Source organism: Pipistrellus hanaki, assembly GCF_964339955.1.
Source record: "Pipistrellus hanaki genome assembly, chromosome: 2".
Lineage (NCBI taxonomy): Eukaryota > Metazoa > Chordata > Mammalia > Chiroptera > Vespertilionidae > Pipistrellus > Pipistrellus hanaki.
In genome coordinates, this window is record NC_140504.1 from 196,684,599 (window position 1) to 196,706,181 (window position 21,583).

Sequence of the window (21,583 nt, forward strand, 5' to 3'; positions counted from 1 at the left end):
AAAGATTTCTTTCTTGCTTTTGCTAAAAAACAAAATTCCATTTTTATAGAAATCCAGGCCTTAGCATAATAGAGTTAATTTGCTCTCTAGAAATAATCTAGGATTCTGAGAATGCTCAATAAGGAGATCATTGAGACTAGTAATTTCCATTCAGTATAATACTCAGGAGTTTCTGGTCTGGGTCTAGCTATAGTAGTTCATACCTAAGTCTTCATTCACAGGTAAGTAGTCAAAGCTGTTCCTTTAATAGTTTACATGGCAATTTTGTGTGGATTCTTAATGAATTTCATTCATATAATAGAACAACTATGATTTTGGTTTCATAGTTACATAGTTATCTATTCTTCAGTTGTTATAGGAAATGAATTTTCAGGTAGGATATATAATTATTACAAGTATTATTTTGAGCAAATAACATTGATTCATTTGGGCTCTTATGTGGTTAATTAAAACTGGAATGTTATTAAATCTATACCTGGTCTAGACATTCCTCAGAGTTGGGGCTATGTCATTAGGAACATTGTGGCTATTTCCAGTTTGCTGTTTAGGGCTCAGTGTGTTGTAATGGTTCTGCCTGGATGAGTGTGCGTTGTATCCTTTGTGTCCCTGACAGTCAGCTCTAAGCACTGAGAGTGAGTGTAGAACAGCTAAGTCCTCAGTTGGCCACTAGTCATCCTGAGAGGGCACCTCCGGTTACTGCTGTGACTGTGGGGACCAGGTTATTCCAGATTTCAGTTTCCCTCTTTGTGTCGTTGCCAAATGTGAGCAGCAGGGAGAGGGCATTTGGAATTTCTTTCCAGTTCCTGGTTTGACAGGGTTACACCCCAACAGCTGATCACAACAAATCACAACTGCAGAAAAGTAGCTTCTTCTTAGGTTCCATTTACTATTAAAATGGCCTCTCTACCCCAAGTTGAATTTCTCAGAAGTGGAATAAAAGTAAGAACCTGCTATTCGTGTTCACTTCAGCAGCACACACATGAAATGGGAGCAGTACAGAGCAGATTAGCGTGGCCCCTGTGCAAGGACGACACACACATCCGGGAAGCGTCCATAAAAAGAAAAAAGAAAAAAGAACCAGCTATTCCTTCTTTAAAATGGAAACTTATTGAGGATAAGTAATTATATCCTCTCATTTTTTGTTAGAGATCTTTACATAGATAATGCTGGTAGGTGTGAGAGACACATTTATGCGCACTCTTTGTGCGTACATACATGTGTACATACAGTGAGTTATCGTTATGTACCATTTTAACATTAGGCGATTCTTTTATTAAAACTGCTCTGGTGGTGGGGCAGGAAGTCCACATTAATTTGAACGTGGCTACTTAAGAATTTGAGATGTTTTTCTGGGACTGAGATTAGGGATAGAACAGTGCATGGACAGCTTGACCTTGACATCAGTTTGTCCCATCAGTTGCTCTCTTTCATGACCTTCGGCAAGGCACTTAATCCTCTTAACCTAATTTTATTTACTTCTGAATTTGGAATAGAAAGCACCTATCTTGCAGGTAGATTGTTTTTTGGTTAAAAGCTAAGCCTACACAATGGTTAGTGGCACAGGGCCTGGGCCATGGAATGACAAAGACCATGACGTTGATGTGTGCTTAGGTGTAAGCTGTGTGAGGGCAGACGCCACACCAGTTTTACTCATTGGTGTGCACTGAGCACTTGGCATATTGCCCAGCCCACAGGAGGTCCACAATGAATACTTATTGACTATTGAATGAAGTAACATTTCAGTGGAAGGACTTCACTGGGTAAAAGTCATAGTTTGATACAATGTTTGCATTAGCTACAGATTAACCTTCTGTTTATTATTCAAGCCAAAGAGATCTGCTTCTTTACTTTTTGTATAAGCTTGTAATGTGTTAACATTTTCTATACTTAAATAATAAAATTCTATCCTTAAAATACTTTAAAAGTCGGTTTTTTATTTTCTCCAGGAAGTTTACGTGAGGGTGGCCAAAGTCAGAACATTGTTTAGGTATTACTATAATGTTTTGAGTTCTCTATAATAGTTCTGGCAAAGAAAAATGAGGGCTCAGTATACATGTAAACATCCCAGAGGCCAGCTGATAGGAAAAATGTCTTACTATGATTAATTTCTCTGTGAAGCAGCGGCTGTCTTTGTTTCTCTTAGTCAGGCCTGCAGAACTAGTCTTTCTTTTTCGAGTTCTTTCTTTTCGTCCCCCACAAGGTCAGTACCACCCAGCCGCAGCTTTGTTGCTGGAGTGTAACGTTGGACAAGGAGGTGAAAACGGTGAAGTTTGTCATCCATGTTTTCAGTTTTCTGGGTGAGGAATGAGTGTTACTTAGAGAGGGATAGCGGGGTGTGGGGCGGGCGGCTCTTTAGAGGAGCTGCTCCTTTCTCTGGCTTAGTTTTCACTGTCAGAGTGAGTGCGCAGCGGGCAGCCCTCTCGCACCCCGACTTCTCACCACGGAGAGGTGTGTGCGACTGATGGTGCCAGAGGATGCTTAGGGAGGGCCACGGCTTTTCTCTTCCTTCTTTGTTTAAAATAAAGGCCAAGGTTGCTTGGTTGTTTCCATAGCATTGTAATTAATGAACTTGCTCAGTGCTGTTTGGTGTAAGCCACCAATAACAACCACACTCAGTCCTCACTGAAGGTGGTTGAAGGTTCTGTGAATTTAAGGGGAATGACATGTAACAAACCAGTTCTACCACAGCTAGTTGATATAAAGAAGCATTAAGTTCCTAAGACAGCTCCTCAGTGTTATAATGACACGAAGATGAACAAAAAGAAGACCTGCTGTCGATGCTCCAGTACTAAGTGTCTTTTTCACATGTAGATTCGATGTTATCTGTATGTAATCTTATATAGTCAAGAGTAGGATGAAATCTCTTAGCCAGGTGAGGTGATGTTGGATCTTGGCTGCTAACTCCTCCCCCAGTTCTAGAGCAGTCATGTTGAGAGTTATTTTGAATCACCACAACCATTTTGCATGATATGAATGTCAGCTTATAAATGGCTGGGGTGGTGGTATTCACGCAAGTGAAAATCAAAACGAGGCTTTGGGAATAAATAATCTAAGAGCAGTTTATTGGCCCCATTTATTCAGCTTCTCATCGATCTGTTCTCACTCATGACTGACAGTCATAGACCACATGGGATTTAAAGTTTTAATGGTTCATGGTTACTGTAAAGTTGGTAAATCATTTTGTCCTAATTTATATGGATTTTGGGACTCTTAAGAAACCACTGGAAAAGTTTTACTTAATTCCATTTATTTTCATAAAATATTTATCTTAAATGTTATTTACTAAGCCTGTTCTCTATATATAATTTTTTTTTTCAATGCGGAAGACTCTAGGTATTCTAATTTTTTAAAAAGAAGCTTAGGGAAGTTTGAGACAATTTGATATTTGCAGAGATCTGCAGTGCAAGGATACTTACAAAGTCTTGTCATTCAAACTCAATTCCATACAACTGGAAACTTGTAATTTGGATGTGGATGTTTGTGTTAAGAATCAGCTCAAATAGTCTAAAAAGCTTATTAGAACTGAAATAAAATGAGGGAAACTGAGATATTGTGTCAGTTTTCTGATTCCTTAATAAGAACAATGATATGCTTTGAAATGATGCCTTTTTTAATGCTTAAAATATTTTAATCATTGCCTGAATTTTTGTGTATTTAAAATATTGCCAGGGTGCTTAGAAATTATTTACTAGGTGTTTTTGTTTGAAACCCTTGATTTGAATGTATAAGGATTTGAGTGGTCTGAGTAATTGAATTTCTAGTGCAAGAGATTAACCACAAAATTATTTCCGTTTGATGCTTATGATAAAAAGTATTGAGTATACTTCACATTCTTGTGCACAGTTGACGCTTTGGTTTGGAGTCTGTAGTGTTGGTAGGGGGAGGCGGGAGGTGTGTGGTGGAGGAGGTTATGACTACTAACACTGATTTAATCCCGTATTGTACCCCGGACGGTGGGAGTCAGACTGACCACACACAAAGCGTGGGGCCAGCGTGGGCTGTCGGAGGTGATCTGAGGGGAGAAGGAAAAGAAAACCACCATGATCGAGACATGCCCAATATTAGCTTATCTTCTTGGGGTTTTTCTGTTTTGTTTGTTAGACATAAACATTAAATCTTAAATTACAGGAAGTTGTTAGAGAATGATTCTTTGCTTCTCAAAAGGAGTTAATGTGACAGGACTCCCTAAAAAGATTTAATATTAAAAAGTTTGCTTCTCTGTAATTTTTAAACAACTTTAAGAACAGAAATCTTATATAAGCATTTGAGTCGAATGATGTTTTTAGTTCATTTAAAACTTCATGAAATTGAATTGTTAGTGTTTTTGTGTGTGTGTTTTTTTAAAATGTATTGCTCTCTAGAATGTTTGAAAGGGTTCATATTCAAACTTACTGAGATATCTTTTTTGATACTTAAAAGAACTGTGCTGGCTTTCAGAAGTTGCTCTCTAATCATTTGCTGGTTTTAAATTTTCTATTTTCTTAAAAATACCAAACTGCTTTTGCCCTTAAAAGAAATAATGTCTTTCTTGAGCTTTATGCTCTGTGCCTGGTCACTGTACTTACCTTACAGGCACTGGAGAAAACGGAAACTCATCTGAATGGTGTTTTCCTCTGCTGCTAAGCCTTCGTCTTTCCCCTTGCCTTTCACTTTCTCAGATCAAAGAGGACTTTGAGAAAATGCTAGGATCTTTCTTTGAAACCCCTAATGCTTTGACTATTTCCTTATTAAGTACATGTCTTATGACTCTAGCATCTCTCATTAGAAACACTTCTGAAAGCTCACTTTGTCCACTTGGGGTTCATTTTTATTATACACAAAGCATGCCACTGTCATGTGCTTTGGCTCTGTGTCATGTTAACTTGGTTATTTTGGGGGCACACACCATACTGCTCTGTGACGGGATCCAGGTTAAAGTGTAAAGCTGGAAGGGTCATATGCTTGTTCACGCTGAGCTAATTAAGGAAATGGTTTTGATTCATGCAGAAAGGTTAACTTTAGTGGCCGAACAAATTCTCTGAGATTTCAGATGCCATCTGCTAACGGGCTGTGCAGATGCTTGCTGGTGTGCTGAGTGCCCCTAGTAACCAGGTGTGAGGGCACGTTGGGCGCGTTAACTTAAAACTCTTTTCTTTTTTAGGTCCACACCTCGCAGGCCTGCTGCAGATCTCCAACTCCCGCTCTGTGTGAGCCCCCAGCATGCTCTCTGCCGGTGGCATCACAGCCGCCACAGCATCTTTCTGAAGCCGGGAGAGGGCCTGTAGGGGTAAGGAGAATCCCGTTTTTAAAGCTGTCAATATTTTATATCCCATAGGGTATAAAATAGGAACATTACCTCCCTCCCCAGGCCCCTTTAAAGATGTGCTGTATTGTATGTGTTTTTAAAGGAGTGACAAGTACATGCACAGAGGAAGCAAAACACGGGACTTGCCTTACCCCTCTAGGACAGTCCAGAAGGTAGCGGGTTTGGTAGCGCAGGGTGTTTTGGCACCAGCAGAGAGCATGCTGGGCTGCTGCAAGGAGCAGGAGCTGGCAGTCAGCAGCGAGTATGGATGTTGGCAACTGAAATGGGGGACGGGGTAAGTGAGACCCAGCCCGGAATGTGCGTTTCCCGGGACCATTGGGACTCGTGGCCCACAGATCTCAGCTGTGCTGGGTGCTGTCCTCTCGGGTACAGCTTTGTAGAGTGTTGCTAGGCTTCTCTGCAGGGCAGATACAGACTAAAGCACTGAAGGCGTGGGGTGAGCGTAGATAGAGTACTCCCAGCTGTACGCCGCTCAGTCCTCCGTCACCTGGTGGTAACGTGGGTGTTGTGAGGTGTAGCAGGACGCCATGTCCCTAGCTGGTGGTTCCTTGGAACACAGGACCCGGTGCACGATCTTGGAGGGCTAGTTCTGTCTTCTGTCCAACCTTTCCTGAAAGCTGTGTACACACTGTCTTTTCCTTTATTTGTGAGGATTTAATGGGAAAGCTTTCTGAAAGATAGGTGTTATTGTTCTGATCAACTGCTCTAACCATTGAGAAATGTAAGACCTGTTTTTCTCTTGCATGTAATCTGACCATGGGGCTCAAAATGACACAGGGGGTAGTCATCACAGAGGCACATGCAGTTGGGATCCTGGGCCTGGGAATGCATTGCTCCTTTGCAGTGAGAACGGTCCTGTCGGTAAGAGAAGAGAGTGCTCCAAAGGGCCATAGGACCGGGCAGGTTGTGGTGGTAGGGGGCAGTTTTGAGGACTGGCGATGTTTTTGATGCATCAGTCACGTGTGGCCAGGCAGAGTGCCGAGCCTCCCAGGTGTACATGTCAGCTTGTCCCTAAGCACAGAGATTGTGAGCCGGTGAAGCTGCGAGCTGTGAGAAGACCACCGGACGGCAGTGAAGAGCACAGGTTAGTGGGGCTTGGGAGGCAGAGGCGGGATATAAAATAGGGCTGGATCATAAGGATCTGGAAGGTCAGAAAAGGCAGTTCTGTGTGATAGTCGGAAGAGCCTTTTTTATTTCCGGCAAGCCAATGTGCACGTCACTGCCTAAGAAGCTTCACTGGGAAGCAGAGCGCTGGGTGGAGTGGGGAGAGACGGAAAGTTCCAGTTAGGAGGCTGGGCTGTCATCCAGGCATAAAATGAAGAGGACCCAGACAATAGAGACGGGGTATTAATAATTGTACCAAAATCAGGAATAATTGTCACAGCAACAGTTTCATGTTTGGGTAATCGCCAGTGTAATTTATCAAGAATTAGACCAGAAAAAAGGTTCACATTATGGAAGCCTTGGAATTATTGCTATAACAGCCATTCATAATGTGAGATAAACCCAGTGCAGTGGAGAAAAGTCTAATTTTAATCCCTGAGGAGAGAGACTGACATTTTAAGGGACAAATTAGCAGAGTCCTGACTTGACTACCTACTTCAGAAGCTTCAGCCTTTACCACTTAGTGTCTTATTTCCATATGTATCTAAGAAGTGGCTGTTAGCTGTCAGGTAATTGTTTCTTTATCGTCCAATCAGCGTGGATGTCACTGTTAGACTGTTTCATTTCCACGGTACTCGCCAACCAGGATTTGCTAAATAGATTGAAAATTTTTCCCATAACAGTAAACTTGTTCTGTGAGCATTAGTGATGGCCACTATTTAATTTTTAGCAGTGAAAGGGTTGTGGTCACTGAATATTTAAATAAGTTTATGATGGGTGGTGCACTCAGGCACCATCATGTGAAGGCTTGAGAAGATTCTGTAATAAGATGATAAATCTTTCAGTCCAGACGCTGCTGCAGAAAGCTAACTGTATTGATTGTTCTGTAACAATGCTTCAAGCTGCCAAAGTCATTTGAGCTGGATCTGAATCGGATCCAATTGGCAAAACTCCCTCCCACCCCACCTCGTGTGGGGCTCTCATAAATTCTGCAGGCGCACAGATCTAATACATGTAATGAGAGAGCTGCCGGGGAAAAATTGATTACAGGGTTGCAGACAATATCATTAATGTTTCTTGCCATGATACACCAGATGTCTTCGCTAATAGACCATTTTTGTTATTTTAGTTTTATGCCCTGGCATTGCTTGCATCATAATTTAACTTGCTTTGCGTATTCAGTTATATGTGATCTGTGTTTCTACATTAGTAGATTATTGACTCATAAGATTTAATTTTATAAATTTTTAACTTATTGACCATTTTTAAAGTATTTGTACTGGAAATGCAACACTTTTACTTGTAATTGAGAATCTGTTAGCTTGGATGTTTTTTAGCAAAAAGTACTGTGTTTACTGGTAGTTCGGGGGTAGTGAGGGAGATGAGATCGCAAAGAAAACATTGCTCAGATCCTTGGTGCCTGGGCAGAGATGATCCAGTGTAAGGTGGTGTGAATGGCACAAGAGACTCCCAAGCAGAAATGGCGCGGCCATTTGAAGGGATGCGGTTTCATGTGTGCTGTCAGGACGGGCTCTGCAGGCTGGTTCTATTGGCTGCACCTGTCCTCTTCCTCAGGCATCAGGCTGGCGAGGGGGTTTAGTCATTGGGCTTCTTTACTTTTTAGTCATATATTTGTGTGTGGCTAACATATATAATATAAATAAGGTAGTGGGTTGAGCTGTTTTATTTCAGTCTTTTTTTTTTTTTAAACTTACTGGCTTTTGGTGCATTATCTTTTGGAGAACATTTTTTTTTTCCTTTAGACATGTTCTTGTATGACAGGACATACTAATCAACCTCTCTAACCCTTAGTTTTCTCACTTAGAAAATGGGTATAATGATACTGTCTATTTGAAATAATTAAATACCATATATAAGCATTCATTAAGCATTATCTGTTATCACATAGATATTTGTTATACAAATTCAGATTTTAAAATGAAAAAAAAAAAAAATATATATATATATATATATATATATATATATATATATATATTATTGATTTCAGAGAGTGAGTGAGAGGGAAAGACAGATAAAAACATCAATGATGAGAGAGAATCATTGATCGACTGCCTCCTGCTTATCCTACACTTGGGGATGGAGCCCACAACCCAGGCATGTGCCCTGACATGGGATGAGCCATGACCTCCAGGTTCATAGGTTGCCACTCAACCATCGAGCCATTCTGGCTGGGCCAAATTCAGGTTTTAACTAAACTATTAGCTTTTAGACATCCTTAATATGGACATAGATCCCCAGGTGGTTTCTCTGAGTTTAAGAGACCCTATTAAATTCCTAAAATTGCTTGGCAAGTCTTATATGTAGAGCAATTTTCTGCAGAGAGTATACTTTTCAACCATAGATACTAATCAGATTCCTAAAATGTTGAAAAAATCTAAAAATTAAGATTAAAAGCTGGTAGGTCATTTAAAACCTCAAATCACTAGCTGTTGTTAAGGAGGTAAACTAACACTGAGCGTTTACTTGAGCCCAGGCACTCTGCTGCTCTTTTGATCAATTTAATCTCCACAACAGTCTGATATTTACTTAATGTGCAGATGAGAAAACTTGAGGTTTGCATTTGTATAAAATCTTGCCCCGAGTGAGTGGCAGGACTCAGGAACTTACCCTGGTTTTACATAACCTTCACTGGTCTCACGGCGCCTTCTCCCCGTGACCCTGCCATGATGCCTGCCTTTGCCCCCACTGTTCTAGAAAGCTCCAGAGCCCACATGCTGCTCCACACTTGGTATGGTAGAGGGCTCCTGCCACTGAGCGTTTTACAGTGAATTTTGTTTTCCTGTTGGCTCTTGTGGTCATATCTTTAGTGTCCTTTTGTTTAAAAGAAATGCATGACCGACAGCTACTGTGAGTTCCCTTTTCATTCATCTTAATAGCATCTACAGTTGACCCTTGATCAATGTGGGAGTCAGTCCCCCCTAAAGTAAAAAATCCATTGTAACGTCGACTCCCCTAAAACTTAAGTTGTTCTTGGTATCTGTGGGGGAGAGGGGGTTGATTCCAGGACCCTGTGGATACTAAGATCCGAGGATGCTCAAATCCCTATATAAAATGGCATGGATCAGTGCATACGGTCATCCCTCTGCATCTGCTGACTCCCCTCTGCAGATAGAAAACTGTACAGTATTTGTTGAAAAAATTCGAGTCTAAGTGGACTTATATTCTTCAAGGGTTAACTATGATATACATTTGAAAAGGAATTCCTGTAGTCTGATTATTAGTCTGTGTTTGTGTCTGGTAAGACTTGGTACATGTAAGACATTTGGTGTTGCACTTCCTTTGGAATAAATCCACCCCCGTGTAGGTAAACCTGCCCGGTACCAGGATGGGAAACCGGAGCCCAATGACTTCCCAGCCCCGGTTCGCAGCGGGCTGCTCAGGCCGGACGCCAGGCCCCGGGCCCGGTCAGTGCTCTCTGCCGCTCCTGAGTTTCCTCCGCCTGCAACGGTGCTGCTCAGGCCGGCCGTGCGGTGTGCCCTGTGCCTCCTTAACAGCTGAGAACCCTTTACTTCCGACCGGGGTTAGCGTTCGTGACTGCATCTCCAACCAGTGTTAAAACAGCATCATTTTTGGCTTATGTAAGACATTCGTTATTTTTAAGTATTGTTTCTAACGCTGATACTTCTCACACTTGGGACTTCAGTACCATTTAACAACGAAAAGCAAGCATTTATTATCAAATGCTATTTAAAAGTAGAGTGGTTATATTTCTTCCTCTTTGCTGCTTATAAAGAACTGTAATCTGGTTGCTTGTTTAGCTTTTCAAGAGTTTCTGAAGATAGCCTGTTTTTTTCAGTATTTACTGTGGCTTCCCCAGTTGACATTAAATATGCCAAAAATAACTACTGCCTTTTACTTTTAATTGTAGTTAAAAGTGCTAAAATTACTGAATTCAGAAAAAATGTCAATATAAATGCTGAATTAGCCCAGCCACCCTAAATGAAAGATGATTAATAGCTATTGGGTTTTAATGTAGCAAGTTTTTAAAAATTCTTAAAATTTTTCCCCCTGGCCAATGTGTTCTGCAGTTAGAGCTTCGGCTCTCGCACCAAAGTGTCTCAAGTTCAATTCCTGGTCAAGGGCATGTACTTGGATTGCAGGTAAGACCCCTGGCCACAGATGGGGCTCATGCGGGAGGCAAGAATCCATGTGTCTTTCTCACATTGATCTTTCTCTCTCTCCCTCCCTTCCACACTCTTCAGAAAGCAATAGGAAAAATATCTGAGGGTATGGTGTGTGTGTGTGTGTGTGTGTGGTGTGTGTGGTGTGTGTGGTGTGTGTGTGAGTGTGTGTATATGTGTGTGTGTGTGTGTGGTGTGTGTGTGGTGTGTGTGTGAGTGTGTGTATATGTATGTGTGTGTGTGTGTGTGTGTGTGTGTGTGTGTGTGTGTGAGAATTGATTTCAGAGAGAGGAAGGGAGGTGAGAGAGAAAGAGAGAAACATCAGTGTGAGAGAGATACATCAGTCGGTTGCCATGTACGCCCAGACTGGGATCAAATCTGCAACCTGGGTATGTGCTCTGACTGGAATGGAACCCGTGCCCTTCCGTGCATGGGACGACACTCCAACCAGCTGAGCCACACTGGCCACGGCTAAAAATTCTTAAAACACCCAACCGACTAATGTGTACCTGCTTCCTGAACAATTCCTTTCTCTTGGAACGGCTGTTTTCATACCCTGCTCTGCCGTAAAGGCTAATTGTTAGCTAGTTTGTTCTTACGGCTGTCTTTCCACCGTATTCATCTCCTTTTTTTATGAAAGGGGCATGGCGCCACCCTCTCAGAGCGTAGATTTGAACAACCTTATGATTTTATGAAACTGCCTACTGTGTAAGCAGCCTTTTGTAATCGTGGGTCTGTGTGAGCTGCAGCGATGGCTTCTAAGGTTGTGGCGCTTCCTTTCCCCAGGCACAGCGCATTGCCCTTCACTGCGCACAGGGACGGTTCGGTCTTCACCCTTGCCATTTTCGGGCTGTTTCAGATTGTTCAGAAAACATCTAAGCAAAAACGTGGAAGTCCCGGGCTTCACAAGTTCTCTAGAATTAACGTTACCAGTGCGAATTGCCAGGCAGTCCAAGGCCCTCCATGCCATGGACGGGAAGCTTGCGTTTAGTTTAGCTTATTTGTAGTGTTAGCCCCTCCCCACCCCATTTTAGGATACCATAGTACATTCTTCAGGTGGCGGTATTCCTTATGACTAAAGGCTGTCAGTGAAATTCATGTAATACGCCTAAGGTTAACCAGTTCTTTCAGAGTGTATAGTAATTACGTCTCATGCCTGGAAGTTGGTATTTTCTGTTTTTATCTTTGGTCTCATGCTTTACAGTTAGATTGAATGTTAGATATTTCTTCATTTGTTTGTTTTCTCTCTCTCTTTTTTTTAACACGATTTTTTTTAGAGCAGTTTAGATTCACAGCAAAATTGAGCGGAATGTACAGAGATTTCCCACAAACTTCCCCACTCTACACCACAGCCTCTCCCGTTAGCAACACCCCCAGCAGAGGTAAGATGGAATAATGGCCGAATCTGCATTGACACATCATCATCTTCCAAGCGAACATTAGCTTCGCTGTTTGTGTTAAACATGCGATGGGTTTAGACAGGTTTCTAAAGCCGCGAACCCACTGTTACAGTTTCATAAAGAGGAGTTCCCCTGCCCTGATCCTCTGTGCTCTGCCTGTTCACTCCCCCTTCTCCCCAATCCCTGGGAACCAGTGATTGCTTTGCTGTCTCCATAATTTAGCCTTTTCCAGAATGTCATACAGATGTAGCTGGAATCACACAGAAGCCTTTTCATATTGTCTTCTTTCGCTTAGTAATATGCGAAATATGTTTTCCAAAGTAGCTGTACTAGTTTGTATCCCACCCGCAGTGAATGAAGAGTTGCTGTTGCTCCAGTTCTTTTAGCATTGGCGCTCTGGATCGTGGCCATGCCAGCAGGTGCATGGTGGTATTTCACTGCTGTAGTTCGCGTTTCCCCATGACATGCGATATGAAAGTACTTTTCAGATGCTTATTTACCACCTGTGTAGCTTCTTTGGTGAGATGTCTGTTAAGGTCTCTGGTTTATTTTTTAACTGAGTTGTTTATTTTCTTATTGTCGTGTGAAGTGTTCATGTATATACTTTGGATGACAGATGTGTCCTTTGCAAATTTTTTCCCCCCAGTCTATGACTTGTCCTTTTCTTTTCTCCACAGTGACTTTTGGAGAGCAGACATTTTTAGTTTTAATGAAGCCCAGCTTACCAATTCTTGCTTTTGTGGGTTATGTGCTGTTGATTTTGAAGCTGAACAGACATCACCATTCCTGTGGCCATCTAGGTTTTCTCCCATGTTGTCTTCTAGGAATTTTACAGTTTTGCATTTTACATTTAGGTCTGTGACCCATTGTGAGTTAATTTTGGTGAAGGGCATAAAGTCTAGATTTCTTTTCTTGTTGGTGCCCAGTTGTTTAGCCTCCTTTGCTGAGATACTTGCCTTGCTCTGTCCTGTTGCCTTTGCTCCTTTGACAAAGCCCAGTTGACTCTGTTTATGTGGGTCTGTTTTGAGGTCTTTTATCCCATTGTTCTGAATTGAGAGTAATATGCAGACAGATGTCTTGACTCCTTATTTCCGAAATACTTAAAAGTATATCGCATAGAACAAGGACATTCGTTTATATAGATACCATATAGCCATTAAAATCAGCAAACTTAACAGTGTTACAATGCTATCATCTAGTCTATAAACACATTTTGCCATTGATAGCAATTTGTTTTTCTTGTCTAGTAGCCAGTTCAACATCATCCTTGAAACTAGTTATGTGTCTCTCTCGTCCCCTTTAACCTGGAACAGCTCATTTCCTTTCCTTTCCTTTTCCTTTTCCTTTTTCCCTTCCCCCTTCCCCCTTCCCCCTTCCCCCTTCCCCCTTCCCCCTTCCCCCTTCCCCCTTCCCCCTTCCCCCTTCCCCCTTCCCCCTTCCCCTTTCCCCCTTCCCTTCCCTTCCCTTTTTTCTTTCCTTTCCTTTTTTCTTCCCTTCCCTCCCCTCCCCTTCCCTTCCCTTCCCTTCCCTTCCCTTCCCTTCCCTTCCCTTCCCTTCCCTCCCCTCCCCTTTTTTCTTCCCTCCCCTCCCCTCCCCTCCCCTTTTTTCTTCCCTCCCCTCCCCTCCCCTTCCCTTCCCTTCCCTTCCCTTCCCTTCCCTTCCCTCCCCTCCCCTCCCCTCCCCTCACCTTTTTTCTTCCCTCCCCTCCCCTCCCCTCCCCTCCCCTCCTCTCCCCTCCCCTTCCCTTTCCTTTTTTCTTTCCTTTCCTTTTTTCTTTCCTTTCCTTTTTTCTTTCCTTTCCTTTCCTCTTTCCTTTCCTCTTTTCTTTTCTTTTCTTTTCTTTTCTTTTCTTTTCTTTTCTTTTCTTTTCTTTTCTTTTCTTTTCTTTTCTTTCTTTTCTTTGTTTCATGACATTGGCATGTTTTAAATTGGGCAGCCCAGATTTTTGTAGTTCACTGTTTCCTAGTTATTAAATTGAGGTTATACATTGCAGGCAGGACTGTTATGTTAGTGGTATTGTGTCCTAAGCACCTTCCTTCAGAGGACACATGAGATCAGCTTGTCACATTATTGGTGACGTTACCTTTGGTCACGTGGGTAAGTTACTAACTTTCCCTTTGTAATCAGTAAGTACTTTGTACGGAGAAGCTTTGAGGCCATGTGAATATCCTGTTCTTCTCCAAGCTTTCACACATCTGTTAGTTCCTGTTGGTTATTTTTTGCCTGACTCTCTGGGGCAGTTGCAGAATGTCCACCTTTAAAAAAAATTATTTTGTACTTAAACAAATCACTGTCTTTGAAAAACTGATCAGCACTCACCTATCAATTCAAATTGGAGAATTTTTAATAAAGTGAGAGAGAGATGGGAGGGAGGGAAGAAGGATGGAAAGAAAAGCATGAAGAAGTGAGAGAGATGAAGGGTGGAAGAGAATTTTTGAGCCCTCAGGTGTTTTTGTTTGTTGTAGCAATGAAAGGACTTGATGACTTTTCAGTTTTTGTTTTTTTGAGTTTTTTTGTAGTAAGAGGAAAAATCTGTGATGGTGTTTTGTTCCATTTTTTGGCTCCAGGGAGAGAAAAGCTGCTTGAAAGAAATAGATCACACATGTGTTTTAAAAAATACACATTTTTACTGTTGAAATTATGATATTGGCTTGATTCATGTTGGCAACATTTGCTTATGATCCAATTACTTAATTTCTCTGCACCTCAGTTTCCTCACTTGCAAAGTGGTTTTTATTTCAGTGGTTCTGGACTAGGGCCCAGGAGTCCGTAGCTTTTTCTAAGAACTCCCCAGGAGATTCTGCTGGGCAGCCAGCTTCAGCGGATGGAGGTCTGGCTTCCATCCCAGTGACCGTTAGAGACGCAGGTCTGGCCGTGCCTGTGCGGGATGGGAGCTTTGGCGCAGCTCCAGGACCTGAGTGCCCTTCGCACCTTCATTTCCCACCTTCTCCAACACACCGTTAGGTGTAATCTCCTTGTTTATATCCCCAGCACAGCTTTAAGAGTCAGTTTATAAATTAGTTCAGACAAAACTATAAAACCAATAAAATTTTAGCTACCAACATTAATTTAATAGAATGGATGATGATGTTTTGCTGAAATGAAATAGCCACTTTTAAACATATATTTGTGACTGATGGCTTAGGGTGCAGATCCTTAGGGACTAGGGGGTCATATATGGCATGTTAAGACTACTGGGTTCTTGTGGTGACTCCGTTTTTCTATTGTGCATTTTTGCATGAGGTGACTTTGCTCTTACTTGGCACATGCGTAGCGTATTGTGTTTATCTTATTTACTTACTAACTTGTGATAATTGTGGTAGTATTATTTAGTTATTTGATTGCATGTAAACTTTCAGAGTCAAAATCATGAAATTACAAAATAGAGAATCCAGAGGATGAGTATATTAAAATTGTAAAATACACATTGAAAATAAAATAAAAAGTGGTCCTCTTTATCCCCCAACTCCCCATCTCTTGCTCCTCTTCGAGAGCCAGCCAGCCAGCTCCCTGCCATCATGGCTACCTTATGCCTGTGGTCAGTCTTTGGGCAGACTGAATGAAGGGGCAGCATTTCATCCACCTTTCTGTTGGCAACGGGACCAGTTCCTGACTCTGAGAAGTTGTCCCATAACAATTGAATAATAGTTTGCTTCATTTATGAGACAAGAAAAAAAGTACTTAGAAAACTAGATAAGGCTGAAGCCGGTTTGGCTCAGTGGATAGAATGTGAGTCTGCGGACTGAGGGGTCCTGGGTTTAATTCTGGTTGAGGGCATATGATTGGTTGCGGGCGCATCCCCAGTGGGGGGTGTGCAGAAGGCAGCTGGTTGATATTTCTCTCTTGTTGATGTTTCTGGCTCTCTGTCCCTCTCTCTTCCTCTCTGTAAAAAATCAATAAAATATATTTTAAAAATTAGATAAGGATTTATTTTTTTAAAAAAAGGCGTACATTAAATGTGACTGAATGGGACCGTCAACAGAGGGAGTATTTATTTTATTTATTTATTTATTTATTTATTTATTTATTTATTTATTTATTTTTAAATCAATCTTTATTGTTCATATTATTACAAAGGTTCCTCATTTCTTCCACCCTCCGCCCCCTCCGCACCCCCCATTGTCCTCATCCATAGGTGCACAATTTATGTTCAGTTTCTTCCCCCCCTCCACCAGGGAGTATTTCATTTAAAACAGGAACAAGATTGGCCAATACTAGCCAGAGAAATAGTGTGCATGTTTATTTTATTTTGTTTTTCTAGAACACATGTGTCAAACACAAGGCCCGCGGGCCAAATCCAGCCCGCCAGGCCTTGCAATGTGGCCTGCACCGCGCTGTCATCACTGCACTCCGCTGTCAGTTTATGACATTGTCAGTTTATGACTGTTCAGTAAACCATTCGGCCCACGATTTAGGCTGGATTTTAGATTTTGGCCCCTTCTCTGATTGAGTTCGACACCCCTATTCTAGAAGGAGGTGACCATTGGGTGTCTTTCCCCTTTGTCTTCCATCTCCTGTGAAAACGAGAGAGGAGTATGCCAGGAGAGTACTTTTGTCTGCTATAGTTTCAGTGATTAGATATTAACATCCAGCTCAAGTCACATTTTCCCCTGCCCTGTTGGAATTCTCATGGGCTTGTGAAACTCATACAGCATACATCTTGTACACATTTGCATATCCGTTTTTCAGCTAACACAGTACAAAGCTATTTTAATATGTTATTGTTTTCATTTAAGGCTGGTTTTGGACTTTTGAATGTTTATTGGAAGGGCTGTGCTCTTACAACAGAAAATGGTTCCTCTCACACCGAGGCCTGGGTTGTGAGGCCGCCGCCTGTTGGCAATGGTGATTCTCCCCGATGCCTGACCGAATGGAGAGTGCTCTGCACTGCCTGGCGCCTGTAACAGTGCACAGCGTGGGTGGCAAAGCAGAAGGACCGCCATGCCTTTGGTGGCCAGTAACAGATGCGTGTGGGGACCTTGCCCCTGAAGCCCTTGGCATTATGGTTCCTTGGTCCCAAGAGTCATGGCGGGATGCTTTAGAATCACATCCAAAGGCAAATTAGCCGCTGAAATGCCTGCCTCCCCAGGCTCCCACTCCCACACGCTCAGTGGGAAGGCAGAGCTCATGTCCACAACCTAATGATAGCTCAGAGATGTCGGTGGGGTACTAGATAGTGTGACTGGAGTGTAGAACGTTCTGTCATGATGAGAGCAGTTTGATTTGTACTTGAATCATAAATCATTGGCTTGTTTTCGGTCTAAAATTGTTTTGAGTATTTTTCTGGTATATAAAGATGCAGGAATACTCATAAATTAGTATTACTGCTAAATTTAATACTTAGTTCATTTTCCTTGAAAGTTTAGGAGCTTTCTGACCGTCCATGTTGGGATGGAGAAATAGTGAGTGGTTTTTTCTTTATTAGTAGCATCTTGGGTGATTAGAAATGTCCACAGATGTCCATAGATTGGCACACTTACATTATGATTGAACATCAAGCTGCTTTTAAGAAATTGAGCAGATTTGTTAACAAACAAGATGAGAATGCATAAAGATATCTGGTGCATTGTAAAAATTATTTAAAAGGAAAGCAGCTGGTGAGTGATAATTGACAGATATGTTTGATCTGCAGAACTTGAAATGCTGCGGATTAAGTTCCTGTGGCTTAAGTAGGGAAGACGCATCCATGAAAGCAGGGCTTTTCTAGAAATGGATTGAGGAATGGCAACAAAGCGCAGGTGACCGTTAAAGGATTGCGTGACAGGAAAGGCATGGAGATGCAATTCCTGACGTCACGGAGCTATGAAGCTGAAAATAACACTCTTTCCTTCTGCTGAAAAGAACAATCAGTGCTCCTTGAGGGCTACGTTATTAACAAGAGCCATTCTTGCAGTGTTTCATTATCTGGGATTTGCCTCAGCTGGTGATTTGTCAGTAGCGTAGGGATGTTTGCAAGGCATTTTGTCTTAAAATCATTCAGTCAGCTGATGGAGCCCTTCTATGAGGAGTTGACTTCCTTTTATGGAGCTTTTAACAGGGTTAGGGTGTAATCTGTTAAGTGGCTGGTGTGATGTCAGACAACCGATTGCAAAAGAAAGCAACCTCGTCTTGTGGGCTTCAGGGGCAAAGACAGGAAACTGGCAAGGTGTTGTCTTAGTGCTGGTAGCGCACTGGTCTCACACAGCACAGAGGGAGGGCGCGGAGAGGGAAGAGCCTGTGGGTGGATGTGGTTGCCATTGTCCGCCGCTGGGAGAAGCCGTGCAGGAGCGTGGGCTGTGGGAGCACAAGCGGGCTTGCCCATGGGACTGGCCCGGTTGGGCTCTTCCTGGTGAAGTGGGAAGCCTGTCCTACCGTCTGAGGGCAGCTCAGACTCTGCCTCCCTCAGAGCTTCAAATGGGCGCTGCGATAGATTTATGTTCTTCTGCTGGAGACAATGCTGTTGATGAAAGATTTTCTGATTCTGCCTCAGGAAGAGCTGGTCAGCTTGACAAAACCCTGTTAAGAGTGTCAGTCCCTGCTGAAACCGGTTTGGCTCAGTGGATAGAGCGTCGGCCTGTGGACTGAAGGGTCCCAGGTTCGATTCCGGTCAAGGGCATGTACATTGGTTGCGGGCACATCCTCAGTAGGGGGTGTGCAAGAGGCAGCTGGTCGATGTTTCTCTCTCATCGACGTTTCTAGCTCTCTATCTCTCTCCCTTCCTCTCTGTAAAAAATCAATAAAATATATTAAAAAAAAAAAAAAAAGAGTGTCAGTCCCTGTAGTGGAACCTGACGTGAGGTGGTGTAAAATTACATTTCTGCTTTCCTGGAAAAATGACCAGATTTAAAAATTACTTTCTTGAGAGTGGGGGTGAGAAGGCTGAGAAGGAATGGAGACTAAAGAAGAAAGGTGGAAAGAGAGCGAGGTCTTTGAAAGCTTACGGCTGACAGCGCCTCGTTGGCTTGTGCTCATGGGCCGCACAGCAGCGCCCAGCGGCCGGGGAGGCTGGGGGGGCGCTCACTGCGGAGGGGAGGCAGGCTGCAGGCTGGTGTGCAGGAAGCTGTGGGAGAGAGCAGTTCCTGAACACGGCATCCCACCAGTGATGGTGTCTGAGCCGGGCCGGAAGTGCCCTTCAGGGCTCCTCTGGCACTAGTTGTAGGCAGCCTGGTCTTCCCCCGATAGTTCATTATTGCTTCTCTGTGCCTCCTTCCTCCTGGTGTGATCTTTTGTTGTGCTGCTTTTTGTGGCGGACTGTGTGCCATTTGTTTCCTGTTTACCCAGCCAGATTCATAGCTCCTACTCTGCCCTGCTCATTTCGGTGAATGAGTAAGTAAGGACATGGATGGCGATCTGTCTAGGAGAGAGAGAAGTGGCCTTACAGTAGGCAGATTCACTGTACATCTAGTTCCAGTGAGAGAGTCTTTAGAACACAGTATGTTCTGTCACAGTAATCTGGGGAACACGTCTGAGTTGCCACCTTGTTTTCTTAAGCTGCCTTCAGTGGAGATGGAGTTCTTTTGCATTTCCTGCTCTATTGGGAAGGAGACATTTTGCCCTTTGATATTTTGGAGAGAAAGGCAGAAGGCTCATACCTAGACAACCTTTTGTCTTAGTTCCTGCTTGGATGAAATGACACATTCTGCTTGTTTCTTGGGGAACCCAAGAATCAAAGATAGTATTTCCGCTTGTTAGCAACTTAGTGACCCTGATAATGTACTCAAAAGGGGCCATGAAAACATGCCTCCTAAAAAATGGCATTTACACGAAAACTATTGAAAACAGGAACATAATCCCACCAAGGGAAAAAGTAACAAGAAGTACAGAAAGAGTAAAGGTAACAGCCCAGCCAGTGTGGCTCAGTGGTTAAGCGTTGACCATAAACCAAGAGGTCAGTGTTCGATTCCTGCTCAAGGAACATGCCTGGGTTGCCGGCTTGATCCCCAGTATGGCATGTGCAGGAGGCAGCTAATTCTCTCTCATCATTGAAGTTTCTATCTCTGAAATCAATAAAAATGTGTATTAAAAATTAGCATCAGTACAAATTAAATAGTTAAGCACTTGCTATTTTAACAGCTAATGGAAGCAACAAGAGGCGAAACCCAGTTAACTTTCCCTTTTAACTGATGCATACCATGAGCACTGTCTTGTTTAATAACCTGACCTTTAGGAATATTGAACTTGAATTTCTCTTAGGTTGTTTTGAGAGCCTTGGTACTTGGACACTGATGCACTCTCTGTGTCAGCATTGTTTCCAAAGGTCCACACCATTCCATAAATCTCTGAAGTTAATTCATTAGGTAAATTTGTTTTCTGATTCATATTGTGTTTTCTCTGTAAAGGAGATGAAATATCAGTGCAGCTCACCGGACTTCTGAGTCGTTTGTGTATGGCATACAGGTTGGAGAGGGTTTGTGTTTGGGTCAATTTTTTTCTGGGCACTCATATCGCATGAACTATGTATGTACTGCACATACATCCAACTGATTGACCAGCTGTTTATGAAACAAAAGGCTCATTTCCACTATTTCCAGAGAAGTGCCATCTGCTCAAGTAGGTGACTACCAGCATTTGGTACTCATTGGCAGATGCTTGTTGTACCGGGTGGTAAGCTTTTTGTAAGGGGCAGGTAGTAAATGTTTTCAGCTTTGTCTTCTCTGTGGCAACTGCTCAGACTCAGCCCTAGTCAGTATTTGACACTGTGTCCCAGTCAGACTGTATTTACCAAATAAAGTGTAGCCTACGGGCCTGTAGCTGCTGATCCCGAGCCTGGTATGAACTGAGGCTCACCCCCTGAAGAAGCCTCCAAAGACTCCTCCCTTCCCCGCCATGGCCTGAGCCACAAGGATTGCTTGTGGTTGGCAGCCAGCGATTGCTTTTTCTTTCCCGTATTATTTTTATTTTTTTATTTTTATTTTTTTAATATACCCCATTGATTTTTAACAGAGAGAAAGGGAGAGAGACAGAGAGCTAGAAATGTCAATGAGAGAGAAACATCGACCAGCTGCCTCCCACACACTCCCCACCGGGGACGCGCCCGCAATCAGATGCCCTTGACCGGAATCGAACCCGGTACCCTTCAGTCCGTAGACCGACACTCCACCACTGAGCCAAACCGGCTTCGGCTTTCCCGTATTATTTTGAGCGGGTGAATATTGTACATTACAGCTATGCCTGCATCTTTTTCTATAATTTCCTACCCACAGTTGTTCTTTGTATAGTACAATAACAGATAGGTGTTTCTTTTAAGAACTCATCCTCACTGATGATCCTTGAGGAGTTTTACACTAGGAACAATTAAATGTGTTTTTTCTTTGGCAGTTTATATCTATAGAGAAAATTAGAAAGGTTAAATGTTTGTAATAATATATCTAAAAGTTCATGTCTTAATTTTCCTTGTGGGTGTTTTTCTAATTTTCAAAAAAATCTTGCAACAAAATATTCAGAACAGCAGAAGTGCCTTTTAATTTGCATTTAATGAAAAGTATGATTTCCTGTTAATTTAATATTTAACAGATAAGTATTGATATGGGAAAGTTTATTTTAGCGGTTGTTGTTGATGAAATAAAACATTTGATACCACATAGGCAAAGGAAATTTACCCAAGTGAAAATTAGTCCACAGATGAAATGACTGATCCCAACCATCGGCTTCTT

At 42.5% G+C, this 21,583-nt stretch overlaps 1 protein-coding gene across 2 annotated transcripts in view; it reads left to right on the plus strand.

The window, feature by feature from the left end:
- RERE (arginine-glutamic acid dipeptide repeats) overlaps positions 1–21,583 on the plus strand; it is a 350,056-nt gene that overhangs the window by 152,908 nt on the left and 175,565 nt on the right. The window contains exon 4 of one of the 2 annotated variants that reach the window (XM_084875723.1): positions 5,141–5,266. The exons of the other annotated variant lie outside the window; for it this stretch is intronic. Coding sequence (XP_084731849.1) covers positions 5,141–5,266 — 126 coding nt within the window. The remainder of the gene's footprint in view (positions 1–5,140; positions 5,267–21,583) is intronic. 2 annotated transcript variants of the gene reach the window in all.